This window comes from Marmota monax, unplaced genomic scaffold (assembly GCF_021218885.2).
Source record: "Marmota monax isolate L192 unplaced genomic scaffold, Marmota_monax_Labrador192_F-V1.1 WCK01_AAM20220418_F8-fsc00002, whole genome shotgun sequence".
NCBI lineage: Eukaryota > Metazoa > Chordata > Mammalia > Rodentia > Sciuridae > Marmota > Marmota monax.
In genome coordinates, this window is record NW_026693571.1 from 44,308,266 (window position 1) to 44,323,253 (window position 14,988).

Consider the following 14,988-nt stretch of genomic DNA (forward strand, 5'->3'; position numbering starts at 1 on the left):
TCAAGCCCCTGTCAAGAAGTGATAAATTATTGAAGCAAAGTATAAAGTGTTTTATTTTCCGTGTACACACAGCAAAACCTGGTGAAATGTTTCTGTTCACCTTTCCTGAGTTATTAATTTAAAAAAAATGTTTCCGATTATTCTCTGATCTTCAAAATAAAATGGCACAAACGCCACACACGCCCCTCCAGAGCCAGCACTCCTTCCCAACTTCCCCCCTCATGCCCCCACATCCTTCAGCCAGGCAACTGTTTCAAATTGCACCCCAGCTCCAAACAGGGATGCTGCTGAGACTGGGCAGGGAGGGAAGAGGAGGGCCGATGCAAGCTCACACAACGGTCTGGTGTCCATTCAACCACAGCACCAGATATATTTGTTGTTACTAGAGACAGAGTGGAACTATTCAGAATGCAGCAGGGTGGGGGGAAGCTCATTAGTAATTGTGCAGATCCCCTCAGCAGGAGTCACATAATCCAGAGACATTGCCTTTTGCCAGGCGATATGAAAGCCTGGGGTTCCTATCTGGGACAACTTCACTCTTGAACACAGCTCTGATTTTAAAGAAAGTTTTCCCCAAAGCCAATTGCTAAGCAAGTTAGAAGAAATTCTTTCCCAATCACAGCTTAGCAACTGGAACCTGAATGAGTTTATGAGCCCTGGGTTTTGCTTTCATATAAATGACTGAGTTGCACGGAATGGCTCTTTCTCTCCTGTGGCCACGAACTGATTAACACTGATGTTACACTCCTAAAAGGAGCAAGGAAACCTAAAAGGTCTAATTGCACAGGCGGAGTCACAGGGTGACTGCTGACAGGAAGGTTTTTGCCCAACTGGTATATGGTTAATTCTTTAGAATTTCTCTCCCAACTCAACTGGGATTTCCACTCAGTCTGTGGAAGTGCCACTGTTAGAACCCCCATGCTATTTTCTATCTAGGTGACTGAATCAGCAGCTGAACTTCTGACCTCATGGCCTCTTTTTATAGTCTCCAACGGAAACTGGATGCCTTTGTTGAACATTTTTCACCCAAGTATCTTGTATGTGAGTAGAAGGGGACAGGATAAAGGAGGAAATCTCTGGAATGTTTTAATTATATACCCATACATGCACCACTGTAGTCTGCTGAATAAATAAGGCAAAGCGAATGACATGACATTTAATAACCTTGTAGGAAAAAACAGACTTTGTCTCTTGTTTTTAATTATTATAGCATTCTATACACTGACACAGAAGTAAAAGAAAATGACTGAAACTTAAATGTGAAAACTCTTTACAAGTCAATCCACAACTTTATACATTTATCTTACTCACATGTCAGTGAAAAGTCACCAACTACTATGAAATCAGGATAACTTATAGCACAAAAGAATCAAAAATAGAAAAACTTTCATTAAAAAATACATCCAACTATGAAAAGAACTGCTCCTTGGTGTCTTCACATCCTTCTCTTCTGCGTACTTATGTATAATACTGAAAAGACAAAAATAAATATTTAGCAACTGCTGTTAAGTATCGTAATAGCAAGTTTTAAAAGCAAATTTTGGCTTGACACCTCGCAAATTTAAAAGGAATGCTCACAACATACAATTAATTCAGGAACAACTACACAACTTGTTTTATGAGTCTAGACCTGGGTTTGATTTCTTATATGACTGCAACTAATCTTTTCCATCCACTGATTGACTTCACAAATTGTGGCCAGAATGATAAACAGGAAAGTCCCTTAACTATAAGACTTGTTCATTAGTAATCGTGCAGATCCCCTCAGCAGGAGTCACATAATCCAGAGATACTGCCTTTTGCCAGGCATTGATATGAGACTACTCTATCATTAAAAGCACAATAATGGTACTTTTATTATCAAAGTAAATCTACCAGGCTAGATTTCAGATTAGGAATAGTGTTTTTACTCATCTCTCCAACATAATTGTAAACCTGCTGCTCACCTTTTCAATTGCACCAGGATCAACAAAAGCTGAGTTGTTTTTTTGTTGTTGTTGTTGCTTTTCCAGGCACCAAAGCCCTTAGTCTGAGTTACCTGACAGAGACTCAACCTTTGGTATTATCCAGTTTTGCTTTGCTAGTCTTGTCATGACCCCCAAACAGAACTCAGTGGGGTATGTCGTATTGTGAGAATAAGACAAAACTGGATGATGGGTCACTGGTCAAGCTGTCACCAGAGGTACATTCCTTCCCTAATCCCCACCATGAGTATTCAGATTCTGACAGGTTTGTTCAAAGTGAACATTAAGGGATGTCTTGGCCAAAGAAAACAGCTCAGATTCATCAATTAAGTCAGGATTCTTCTTAGGAGCTGAAGAGGTGAACTGGGAATCCAAAGATAACAACTGCATTATAGAAAAGGCCATATGAAGGCAAGCACTGAATGCCACAAAAACACCTCTGGGGAAACTGGACAAGTCTTAGGTACGAGGAGCAAGTGAAAGGCTCCACCTGTCATCACTCACAGAACATCCTGTGGACTGTTGCTATCAGCTGTCTTAAGGCAAGATCATAACACTTCTTAGTAAAAAGAACACGAAAAATAGGAGGAGAAATTCTACACCCTGGAAGCATCAAAGCATGTATATAAAGACATGATGCAGAAATGTGGTCCTGCAAAGATAGAGGCTAGAGTATCTACTATACGACTCAGGAAATTTCACCCATAGCTCAGAGATCCAACTGCTAAGGGAGGCAAAGATCTCCTTGCCAAGAAGCAAAGAAATCAAGAAAAAAATCTGAAGTAAAGAACCTGAGAGCTCCATTTGGGGAACAGGATCAAAATGTCAGAGTTGGTCAAGGGATAAATGCCATAATTCAATTTCTTCCCCTTCCTGCCAAAAATTCAAACATGACTTCACTGGATAAGTTAACTTGTGTTTTGAAATGAAGTACTTAAATAACCACAATAATCATAGCAATATATTAGCAATTGAAAAGCTGAGTACTTCAGAACCATATTTCCTATTTTTCCATTTTTGCCCTATTTAAGGTATAAACCTCTACAAAAAGCATGTGAATGCTTTATAAAAAAAGGTCAAATAGGATAAGCTAAGCACCAAATTATGTAAACTCAACAGAGCAGGGAAACAGCACCCGTTCTTACCAGACTGTGAGAAGCAAGAATATGTGTTGGGGGAATATAAATATATGGAAGAGAATGGGGTTCCAGATCAGTATACCAACATCCCTCATCAGCAAGAGAAGGAGAAAAGAATTTCTAGTTCCACAATTCCATGATGCACCTAAAAAAAGAACTGGCAACACTGAAAATCCAAGACTTACAATCATTTAAAAAGAAAAAAAAAAAAAAAATCTAAAACTCAACCTTCAAATGATCTAGAAAACCCCCTAGTACTCCTGATTATAAACATTTGAAATAAAAGGCTTATTTCAAATGCTGTAGAACTATAGAGTGAAGAAATATTACCATTGTTTCCTCGGATAAATGCATCCCCATACTTATTCTTCAGCTGTCCATTAACATATTCTTCTGTCTGCTCCAGGGCTATGTTCATGTAGCCATCCAGGCAAGCTAAGACCCCTAGAGATAGAACGAGTCAAAAACAAGATATACAAAGTAAGTAAGAGTTGAAAATTACAGGGCATATCTTAGAACTGACAATTTCTTTATTCAATAGTCCTTAAATGCATAATATAAAAATTCACACTGATAACAAAACCCAATAGACTTAAGCACAAAACAAGCCTTTATTCTACGGCACTCTGAACGAAGGCTAGGAAGTGCATAATGTGAACATGGTCACACATCACCACTACAGGACAAGCAACGAACTGTCACTTCCCTCCTGGAATGCTTGATCACCACAGCAACTTTAAAAGCCTTCACAAAAGTAACAGAATAAGAATATTCCAACTAAAATGCCATTCTCTGGACACCAAAGAAAGGAGTGGGCAATTATGCATGGACAAATGATCCTCGGTTCCAGTGGCATTTCTTACTTTAGCCACTAAGTGAAATACGGGTCTGGCAGATTTATTTCACTCTTTCACAACATCTACTGCAGCAGATGAATGTACTCCAGGGTTAAGAGGAAGTCTCCACAATCTGTTAAAATAATAGAAGAGGAGACAGCAGGTGCTCCTGAAAGAACATCTCAAAGCTGTGACTCACACTGAAGAGCAGCTTGAGAATACAGGGCAACATATTGCATTATAACACATCCCATTCTGTTTTGTTACAGTTATAATATTTTCAAATCAAAACTAATAAGAGAAAAACAGCTAAAAACATTCTAGGGAGCTTTCAAGGAAACAGTGTGAGTGAATCACTTTAATTGTGTTAAGACAGTATAAATTTTGCAAAATTTGACCAGATGATTTGTTTTCAAAGGCTGAAAATCTGTAAGCCTCTAACTCTCAGCATCTAATTTAAAGTGCTATTTTCTAGGGGAAAAAAAGAAAGAAAATAAAGCAAAACCACACACTACAGATTCAATTTGATTAACCAAGTCAACAGTTTCATTTAAAGTCTTAACTTCATTAATATGCACCTCACTCTCTGCTTCTGCCCCCATTATCCTCCACACAAAAAAGTTTCTTTTCAAAATTGTGTGTGTGTAACGAGAGCACAGACATTAACCTAAGGGAATTCGGAGAGAGGCTGTAAACTTTCAAAGAACCAGAATGGACTGTGAACTATTAAGAACAATTATTTCCCAGCAAAAGAAAGCTTAAGACACAACTTTGCAGTCTGGTTCCTGCTGGACTAGATTACATCCAAATCACAATCCTAAATGAGCAGGAATGTCGAAGATATGATATGCAACTATGAATAAAAGCTAAACAAAATGATTATTTCAAGATGCAAGGTTCACTTCTAATGGGAGTATCTGTTTTCGAAGCAAAAGTTAAAAAAACAAACAAACAAAAAAAAAAAAAAAAAACCTGCTCAGGAGGTTAGAGTTATAGTCCCCTTCCTTCTCCAGGATATTAAAAAGTACTACAAATAATAGGAAACAATGTTTTCTTCAACATTAAAGAGAAAGAAACTCTGTCAGAAAGTTACTATTTTTTTTTTTTTTTTTTGGTACTGGAGATTGAACCCAAGGGCACTTTGCCACTGAGTTTCATTCCTAGTCTTATTTATTTATTTAATTTTGAGACAGGGTCTTGCTAAGTTGCTGAGGCCAGCCTTAAACTTGTGCTCGATCCTCCCACCTCAGCCTCCTGAGTAACTAGATTACAGGAGTGCATCACTACACCAGGCTTTTTTTTTTTTTTTTTAATTATTTGTGGTTAAATAATAAGCACATTCTTTTAGTAAGGCCCCCTACATAGTGTAAAATATTTTGCTTTAAGAACACAGAGATCATGGACAGACAATCATAAATGAAGAAAAAAGTATGGTTATTTCCCATGTAAAAGGCTGTTTGGTCTTGTTAATAAACAAAGAAAATACAAACAAAACTAAATATCACTTGCTGCTACTTAGATTGGAAAAGAAAAATAAAAGTTCATAAAGGCTCTGAGAACATAGAGAAGAAAAAATGTTGGACCTAATGGAGGACCAGCCACCTGGCAAACTCAAAAATCCCAGCCTAGGAGATTTATCCAGAAAGACACTACACATTCAAGATGTGCTAAAAAAGCAGTTGCTTTTAATGGCAAAAATTTGTTAAATAAATCTCAGTAGTCATTAAAGGAAACCAAGTAAAAACAAAACTGGTACAGTCACATGAGGGATTCCTATGTAGCCACTAGAATTTTTTCCATACTGTCACAGAACTAAATGTGTTAAATAAATAAATAAATCAGGGTCATGTGCAGTTGATTCCATTTATGTAAAATAATATACAGAGAGATAAAAATTGGGAAGGCAGATTATCTCTGGATGGTAGAATTTGAGGAGATTTTGTTTTCTTTACTTTTTCTCCATGATTTGTTTTTAAATTCTTTCTTTCTTTTCTTTTCTTTTTTCTTTTTTTTTTCAGTACTAGGGATTGAATGCATGGATGCTCTTCTACTGACATGTCCCCAGCCTTTTTAAATTTTTTATTTTGAGAGAGGATCTAAGTTGCCCAAGCTAGCCTCAGATTTGTGATCTTTCTGCCTCAGCCTCCCAAATCTGTGGGATTACAGTTGTGTGCAACTGTACCTAACTCTATTTGTTTTTAAATTTCTAAAAATAAAACTAAAACATGTATTACACCTTTATAAATATTTTCCTTAAAGAATACAGAGGAAACAAAGTTAAGAAGACTGATGCCTTCAATAAAATGGGTACTAAGAAAATACTGAACACAAAAATGTCCCCACCCTAATCAACAGTCAAATATACTCAAACCCGAGAAGTCTAGTGATCACTTTATCACCTCCATAGGGCTCATCAATAAGTCAATGGGTGAAAAGCAGTATACAGAGACTTTATAATTTCTCAGTAACTGGTATAAATCCACTAGTTATAATACAAAAATCAAATTAAATTAGTCATTAATGTCGACAAATAAAGCAAGCTGGGCATGGCATGTGCCTGTAGTCCCAGTCAGGAGGCTCAGATGGGAAGATCACTTGAGCTCAGGAGTTCAAGATCAGCCTAGGCAACAAAACAAAAACAAAGAAAGAAAAAGAACAAAGGAAGGGAAAAAGCAGTAAAGCAGTGGCTTCTTAACAAGGTTCCTGACTTAAGCCTGAATTTGAGTCCCAGCTCCTCCCTTTCTATGTGGGGATAATCAAAAGAGACCTCAAAGGATTCATGTTCGGATAAAATGAAAATGTGTTAAAAAGATCAACACACTGACATGTAGTAAGTTCTCAACAAAATGATGTCTGCATGTGCAAAAAGTGAAAGCTCAAGAGATTACCATCATTAATTATCTAGAAGAGACCAAGGCCACAAAACTTTGCTAATGAATTAATCATCTATACTTGTGAAATATTCTACGTAATTTCATGTATCTTAACTTTGCAAGATTTGGGGTTTAGCAACTTTTTAAAATGAAATTTGGTATCACTCCTTCTGCAAAGTTAATTTCAGAGCCTCTTAAAGAGTATGCTCTACAAGAACAGAAAGGCACCACCCAATACCCCACACATCACATAATTGGGAAAGTCAGGCTATAAAATGATGCTGCTCAACAGCCGCCTGCCAATCTGAAATACTTCTGCAAAAACAAAGGCTGCTGCACAAAGGCGTTCTTCACTACTTGGTTATTCCTATCTGAGTTGATTGTGAGTCCCTGGCTCCCACCAGGGAACTTTGGTATGTATCATCTCCAAAAGGAGACAGAGTTCACGCAACTAACAGCGGAAGTCAGAAGAACACACTTTGCTGTTAGATTTTTCTCTCTAAAAGGAACCATCTCAGAGGTACAAAGAGGTACAAAAAGAGCTGGACATAAAAAATGTTGATGATCAATGCTTTTTTGGTCTATTGGGTACCCTGAGTAAGTCACATTGGCTTATTTAGTTACACCAGTGAGGATAAAACATGAAAATATTACCTCGATAATCCACTCCAGAATTTAATTTTACCACAACTGGCCGTCCGATGATTTGCTTTAAGAAGTCACTAGGGGTTTGCTTCCGCAGACTCATTTTAACAATCCTGATTAGAAATATGAAAGGAAGCAATAAATGTAATGACAAAAGTTAATTATTCAACCAAAAAAACCTTGAAGCTAGGAAACTGAGTAGGTAAGGACCACGTATGAAGACTTGGTATTATTATTCCACTGCTACTACTACATGACCACTAACAAGTTGTCAGTGCTTACTATGAAGCCAAGTGTTTTACATGCATTATTTCATGCAGTCCTCACAACATGGTTTCATGGCAGGGCCTCATTGGAGCACTCTGTATTCACAGAGCAGCTACTCCTTGTCACCTGTCACTGCTATCTCACACACAGCATACCCATTACAACCACTACTACACTCACCATTTAATGAACACATATTTTATGCTGAGCATTCTATTAACATCTTTAAAAGCACTATCAAATTTAATCTTTACAGGAACCTCAGGGAGAAGGTCTTTCTATCCCCATTTTGCTGATGAAAATAAAGACACTGAAAGATTAAATAATTTTCCTCTAATGTGATGAAACCAAAATATGATGTAACAGTCAAGTTCTAACTAGTCTCATTTTAAAGTCTTCTCTATATACAAAGGCACATTATGAACAACTGATGTCTAAACAGTACCTATGAGGATAATTATTATAATCATTACTGAAAACTAATAACTGAGTACACTACTCAAATTGGTTTTTTGTTTTCAATCAAAATAGTCAAACATTGTTTCATAAATATCACTGCTTATTTTACTTCCAGTAAAATCACCCAATGATCTGATTCAAGTTCAGGATCATTGTTTGAGATGTTCTCAAAGTGAATCTGTGTATCTAAGCAGTTTGGTAAGCTGAAATGCCATGAACCAGTTTTCATTGGTTCAACAAATACTCATATGCAAACACTGTGCAAGAAATTCAAATACACATCACACACAGAAGCTGTGACCTTAGGACCTGAGAATCTAGAAGAATCATCTAAACGCTTGTTGAAGGGTCATAAGTAAATAAGTGATTACATTTTCGGTAAAATAATTTTCTCTTAACAGGAAAAGCCAACACCTAGGTTAAATAATATACAAATTTAATAACTATCATTTGGACCATCCACAGTACCCACCTACAAGGATGGTAATATTTTTTTAAAAAATATGATCAAGTAACTATTTTGTTCAGCCAGATTCAACTTTGCCACTGAATTGCCAGCTCATTTTTTTAAAGCAGCACAGCCTCAATAGATAACTAAAATTACAACTACTACTACTACTACTTAGTCCACATAGCAATTTTATTTATGTGTTTTCAGTGCAAAGAGAAAAATTACAAAGTAAATACTGTAACAGATTCAGTACCTTTAATGAGTTTAGTGAAAACAAACAAATGTTCTCATTCATCTATAAACTATCTATTTATGTCCCGCATATTTACCGTTTTATGGCTAAACAACGATACTCATCTCATCTCATGAATCTTAGAATCATTTCCTATTGCAGATGTCAAATCCCATTATGCCAGTTTCTTCATGTACAAAATCGAGATAAGGTCAGCTGTCTATTTAGCATTTAAAAAAACACACTAAAATACACTGTGATGGGAAAACCTAGTTCACAGGTTTAAGTGTAAGGGATTAATTAATTATTAGTAATTTCACCTATTCCTAAGCATTTACAATTTAGGATGAAAAACACTTGAAAAGCAAAAAGTGAGAAGCAGAGTTAAAAGTTAATGTTGGAAGAGAATACAAACCCAGATGACCAGTTGCTTGACAGTATCCCTTAAAGGCATTAACTTTCTGTACCATAAAAAAACAAACAAACAAACAAACAAAAACAACACAGATATGTTCTAAGCTCTCCAAAGGAAACACCTCCATTAAGCCTCAATTTTAGTCCAGTTAACATCAATCCCTTCCTGAAGGCAATCAAGCACTGAAACTCTCATGGAGCAGCTACAAAGTGTCAGACACACAGGCTGGAGATGCAACCACAGCCTTTGGGCCCTTGGAGCTATACTCCAGAGGAGGGTTCAAAAAAAAAAAACCAATGGAGATTTTTACAAAGGCTGTATGCAATCGGGTAGAATATTTATGTATAGAGAAAGAAGTAGGCAAGATAGATCAGAGGATTTCTAGAGGTGACACCTGAGCTGAGTGTGAGGGAAATGGAGTGCACCAGCTGAAAGGAGAGAAGTCTCAGCAAAGACACTGGATGACTGGATGGTGTGTTTGGATTTGAAGGTCACATCTACACAGGCAAGGAGGACACAGCTACATTCGTTTGTAGGGATCATAAGCTTGAGCCTCTGAGTCAGTTTCCCACATTTGAGTCACTTGAAGATTCCTGTCGGCGGTTCTAGAGAAGGATTCAGGGTCTTCAGGGTCTGTTCGCACAATCCTAGGAGACTGGCATGAACTGGCAAGCGTGGGAAATACTGTCAAGGACAGGGAACGGAGGATTCTAAGCAGAATTGCCTGATTCCACTTTCTGCTTTAAGCTGCGGAAGAGAGCAGGCCATCTCAGTTTTGGTATCTTGGTTTGGCATTTGGTTGTATGTAATACAACCTGGAACTATTTACTTTTTTTTTTTTTTTAAACAGGTCTTTTCTCATTCAAAAACCCATAAGCCACATGAAAGGAGGGACTGGTAACAAGCTTCTCATTTGTTTCCTAGAATATCTACATTCTGTTAGAACTCTTGAAAAAAATAACATTTTAAAAGTTATTTGGGAAGACTATGGTTGCCTCAAACACATTTTATCCATCACTTTAGTAGAGCCATATCTTTTACATTAGTCTTCATTAGGCCTCCTTGGTACTCCCTGTTACTTAATGACTTGCCCATAAATCCATTTTGTATGAGTAAATTGGTCTTGACACCACAATTTTTCCCATCACTTGGCTCAAGTAATTTTAAGTTTTCATCTTTTAAATTGGATAAGGCAGAAAGAACGGTTCTGACAATTTCTGAAGCAAGAGATAAGACTCCTGAACCATAAACACGTAAGAGGAAAAAGACCTCCTTTCTGCAGGGTCACCTTGGTAAAACTTCTCCCTTTAAAATTAAAGCCATCATCACCTTCTATGACTCCTATCCCTCCCCTGACTCCTACTCAGGCTTGTTTTAAATGACCTATTTTCACAAATGGCTATTAAGTCAAAGGCAGTGTACTTTCTGTCAGAAGCCACAGAAAGGTCTATAGAGTATGAGGACATCTGCATACTGCTCTGCAGAGGTTTTATTTGTTTGCTTTTTTTGGTAAAAGAATCAGGGGGAGAGGGATCAAACTTCATTCATTCAATGATGTGCTTATGGATTCATAAGCAATTCACACAGAAACCCTATGAAGTGGATGATGAACCAAGGCTTGACCCCAAAGCTCAAACCTTTTCAAAAGTACATGCTGTCTGTCGCCTTTTTGAATACGCCAAGATTCCCCTATTAAACCTGGGGAATGGCCGTGGAGACATGTAGATCTTATTGAATAAGAGTAACTAACAAGGAGGGAAAATTACCCAGTGACAAAGTACTGTAAATTTGCCTGCAAAGAAATATAATAGCTGAGTGGAAAGAGATTTGATGTGATTTTGAGTTATGCTATTGAACAGAAAATCTGGAAGTCCTTAATTCTTGGCAGTGTTTTCCTATAAACCTTTACTTATGCCTAGTGTTTACAGTTTAGGGTGGAAAAAGAAAATCTGAAAAGCAAAAATTCGCATGGAAACATAACATTACAACCCAACTAAATGCAGCATCATACAAAACTATCAAAGTCAGAGGAGGGTGCCCCACTGAGAACGGCTCTCCACACAGCACCCGACTGAGACAGAGGAGTGCCTGCTCTTCTGAAGAATTCATACCAGTCCTTCCACCCCAAGCACAGGATTACTGCCTCCTCTCTCCAAGGGCCAAGAGAGTCCCCTCAGAGCACCTCTTTCCACTGTCAGTCACCACCCTTCTCAGCTAGTTGCCCTTCTCAGGCCATTTTGTCATTTTCCCATTTGCCAACCAATCTCCCACAGTAGATTCTAACAGCTCAGGGACAGAGAAGGCATCTTCCTCATTTGGTATCCTGGTTACCTGAGCAGACTGCCTGAGTCTGTGAAGAGACATTTAAGACCAGTGCCAAGCAAAATCCCAGTCCCATTCTCTCCCCACCCCCACCGCTCAAACTACAGGTTCAGAGGCTAGTAACTATCATTTATGACTTCAGCAGTTATCAACTTAGAAATGTCTCTGTTGTTGAGCACCAAGTAAGAGAAAGAGAAGGGAAAATAGAAAAATTTCTGTGTTGTTGAAGAAAGCGAGACATCCAAGTCTACAGAGATGCTTGTTAAAAATGCAGAGTCCTGAAGCCTACCTCAAGCAAAAGGCAGTTACTTACTTGTAAATTACTATAATTTACAATTTTTCAAGTTCCCCAGATCATTCCTATAAACCACTGGTTCTCGACTAGGGGTGACTTTGCACCCTACTGTCAGGGACATTTAAAAATGTCTGGATGGGCTGGGATTGTGGCTCAGTGGTAGAGCGCTTGCCTGACATGTGTGAGGCACTGGGTTTGATTCTCAGCAGCACATACAAATAAATAAATAAAATAAAGGTCTATCAACAACTGAAAAAATATATTTTTAAAAAATGTCTGAAGACTGTCATGTCTGAGGGTGGTGCTAGTGGTATCTGGTAGATAGAGGACACAGACGTTGCTAAATATCCTACAATGCACAGGAAAGCCCTCCACAACAAAGGCTTATCTGGACCAAAATGTCAATTGACAAAACTTGCTAACTAAAATAAAAAACATTGTTCTCTGGACTTAAAGCAAAAAGGAGTTTTAAAGAAATCTTTGAGCCAGGCACAGTAGGGTGTGCCTATAGTTCCATCTATTCACTGAGGCAGGAAGATCACTTGAGTCCATGAGTTTGAGACTAGTCTGGGTAATAAGTGAGACCCTTTCTCCAAAAAAAAAAAGAAAGAAAATAAAAGAAGTCTAAGAAATGAGAACCAATAATTATGTCCTAGCCAAATAATGGATTATAAAATAATTAGCTCTCCATATCCTGTGATTTTCATGGATCACCATACTAAAAAAAAAAAAAAAAAAAAAAATACAGTTAGACCTATACTGGTTATATGTAAAGTGAACATGACTTTTGTCATTATTTCCTAAACAATCCAAAAGAATATTTACGTTGTGTTAAGTAATCCAGAAATGATTAAAGTTATAGGGGAAGATATACATAGGTTATAGGCAAATACTACGATGTTTACATAAGGAACTTGAACACCCATGGATTTTAGTATCTGCAAGTGTCCTGGAACCAATCCCTCTCAGATACTAAGGGACAACTGCATAGCTTACTAGGAATATTTTATTCTAATGTATAGAGAATCTGAAAGCAACTGAAAAAAATCCTGAAGGGAACTGCCTTTTTAAATAATGGGTTTCTAGTCCTAGCCATGGAAATGGTCACTTTCCCACTTATCAGTATTTTAATTTCTTCAACAATTAAACTCTTTTACTAAGTAAAATTCTAAAAGGAAAGAATAATCCAGGTGATGTAAAATTAAAATTCTCTTCTATGCCACATTCAGTGAGAAAGCATCTTGAGGCAGATAAGGGTACTCACTTGGGAGGCAGGAAACCTGAATTCTAATCCCATCTCTGCTATTTAATTAGCTGTGTGACTTGGGTAACTCATCACTCCACCACTCAGGCCCCAGGTTCCTCATCTGCAAAATAAGGCAGTTATGCTAGATGACCACTGAAGTCTCTTCTGCTCTAACATCCAATTAGTCTATATCATAACTCCACTAATACACACACACACACACACACACACACACACACTCTCTCTCTCTCTCTACTGAAGATTCCTGCAAAAATATTTTAGCAAGCACAATCACTAGGCATCACTATTAATAATAAAATTGCAAAAAGAGGCTTTGCTAGTTGATGTGTTAAGAAATATACCATACAGTCATACCTGAATGATATCAACTACTAACACTTGATTGAAAAAAAAAATTGGCAATGTTTATGAACACCTTAAAAATACTCTGTTAGAACACAGCATCTAATGATTTAACTTCTGAGAATTTAGTCCATGGAAATAATTTACAATACAGTTGAGGGGTAAAAAGTTTATCAAAGTATCATCTGAATGTATTATCTGATGCTGAAATGGAGCAAAGACTCAAAAACAATCCAAATGCCTCACAGTCAGGGAAACGGCTGAATACCTGATGGGACCCACGAAATGATAAAGTAGCCAGCCAACCAAAAGAAGAAATGGAATGAGAAATGATACTTAGGAAAGGTTTTTAAATGGAAGTGGAAAACTAAATATACTGTTAAGTGATAAAAACATGCAGAGTCTTAGCTAAAGTCTAAATTAGCACATACAAAAGAAAAAGTGGGTGTAGGTTGAGGGGTTTTGTGCATATCATTTTCTTTACCAAAGACTGTATTTTCAATTTTTTTTTTCCTACAATAGTCATGTATTAGTTACTACGGAGAGGCGTGAGGAGGACATTAAGTTACCACAAACATGAAACGCATCATCTTAATCCTAGACACCCTAAATAAAACACCCGCTAGGCACGCGCGCACAAGGACACAGAAAACTCCAGGTGACAGGACTTCACACCGTGCAAAAAAACATCGTGAGGCTCCTGACTTGACAACTCGGTGGATGGGCCAGACGAGCTCTTAATTCCTGGGGCTAGGCACAGTGACCGAGGCCCCGCAACTCCCTGCAGCCCAGGGAAGCGGGCGAAGCTGGGCCTGGGTTTGGGTCCTCTTTCCCGCCATACCCCGGGTTCCCAACCAGGGCAGCCCGGGAACCAACCCCGAGCCAGCCGGAACCGCACCGCTCCTCCAACCAGAAACCTCGTGGCCACACCAGGCGCCCAGGAGAGAACGCGGAGCGGCTCGTCGCGGCGACCCGACACCCCCGGGCGCCGGGGCCCGCTCCCCAGGCCCTTTCCGGGGCGGCCCGGCCCGGTCCGGTCGCTGCAGTCGCCGCCCGGCGCGACACAATACTGGGGCCTCCAACCCAGGGCTGCACGCGACTCCGTCCTCGGCCCGCCAGGCCGCCGGGCTCACCTAGAAGCCGGGATCCAGCACTCTCACCCCCCGCGCCCCACGAGCCCGGCCTCCGCGGACAATCCGAGCGAAAACCGAAACCGCCGAGGCGGCGGCACTTTTCTGCCTCAGCCAATCAGTGCTGTCCTCTACTACGGCAGCTGGCGGGGACCGAAAAGCCGGAGCGGGCCGGAGCGCGCGAATCCAGGAACTCTTGTTTAGTGGCAAAATTGGTGCAATGGGGTTCGAGTAGTAAGAACTGGCGTTCTCTCTTCTAATAGAGAGCCGAGTGCAAAAACCGAAATAAAAATATGAAACAAACTGTTTTGGATAAGATTTCTTTACAGAAGTGTAACAAATAGTAAGGCA

The 14,988-nt window shown here is 38.8% G+C and overlaps 1 protein-coding gene across 2 annotated transcripts; it reads right to left on the bottom strand.

The window, feature by feature from the left end:
- Positions 1 to 1,142: 1,142 nt before the first annotated feature.
- On the bottom strand, positions 1,143 to 14,784 carry Lsm6 (LSM6 homolog, U6 small nuclear RNA and mRNA degradation associated). Of its 2 annotated transcripts, XM_046459094.2 has the most exons (5): positions 14,641 to 14,772; positions 13,163 to 13,265; positions 7,467 to 7,570; positions 3,434 to 3,547; positions 1,143 to 1,470 (listed from the first exon to the last, which is right to left on the bottom strand). In XM_046459094.2, the coding sequence occupies exons 3-5, from the start codon at positions 7,558 to 7,560 to the stop codon at positions 1,436 to 1,438; spliced, it is 243 nt and encodes an 80-aa protein (XP_046315050.1). In that variant the 5' UTR covers positions 7,561 to 7,570; positions 13,163 to 13,265; positions 14,641 to 14,772; the 3' UTR covers positions 1,143 to 1,435. The 2 variants fall into 2 exon arrangements, with proteins under 2 accessions (XP_046315050.1, XP_046315051.1); XM_046459095.2 differs by lacking the exon at positions 13,163 to 13,265 and having other exon boundaries at positions 14,641 to 14,784.
- Positions 14,785 to 14,988: the final 204 nt, after the last annotated feature.

Excerpts from the sequence above, each read along its gene's own strand:
- Lsm6 (XM_046459095.2), bottom strand. The coding sequence starts at position 7,560 with ATGAGTCTGCGGAAGCAAACCCCTAGTGACTTCTTAAAGCAAATCATC. Across the intron at positions 3,548-7,466 it reads TTCTGGAGTGGATTATCGAG|GGGTCTTAGCTTGCCTGGAT; the intron begins GTAATATTTTCA and ends TTCTATCTCTAG. Across the intron at positions 1,471-3,433 it reads ATTTATCCGAGGAAACAATG|TATTATACATAAGTACGCAG; the intron begins GTAATATTTCTT and ends TTGTCTTTTCAG.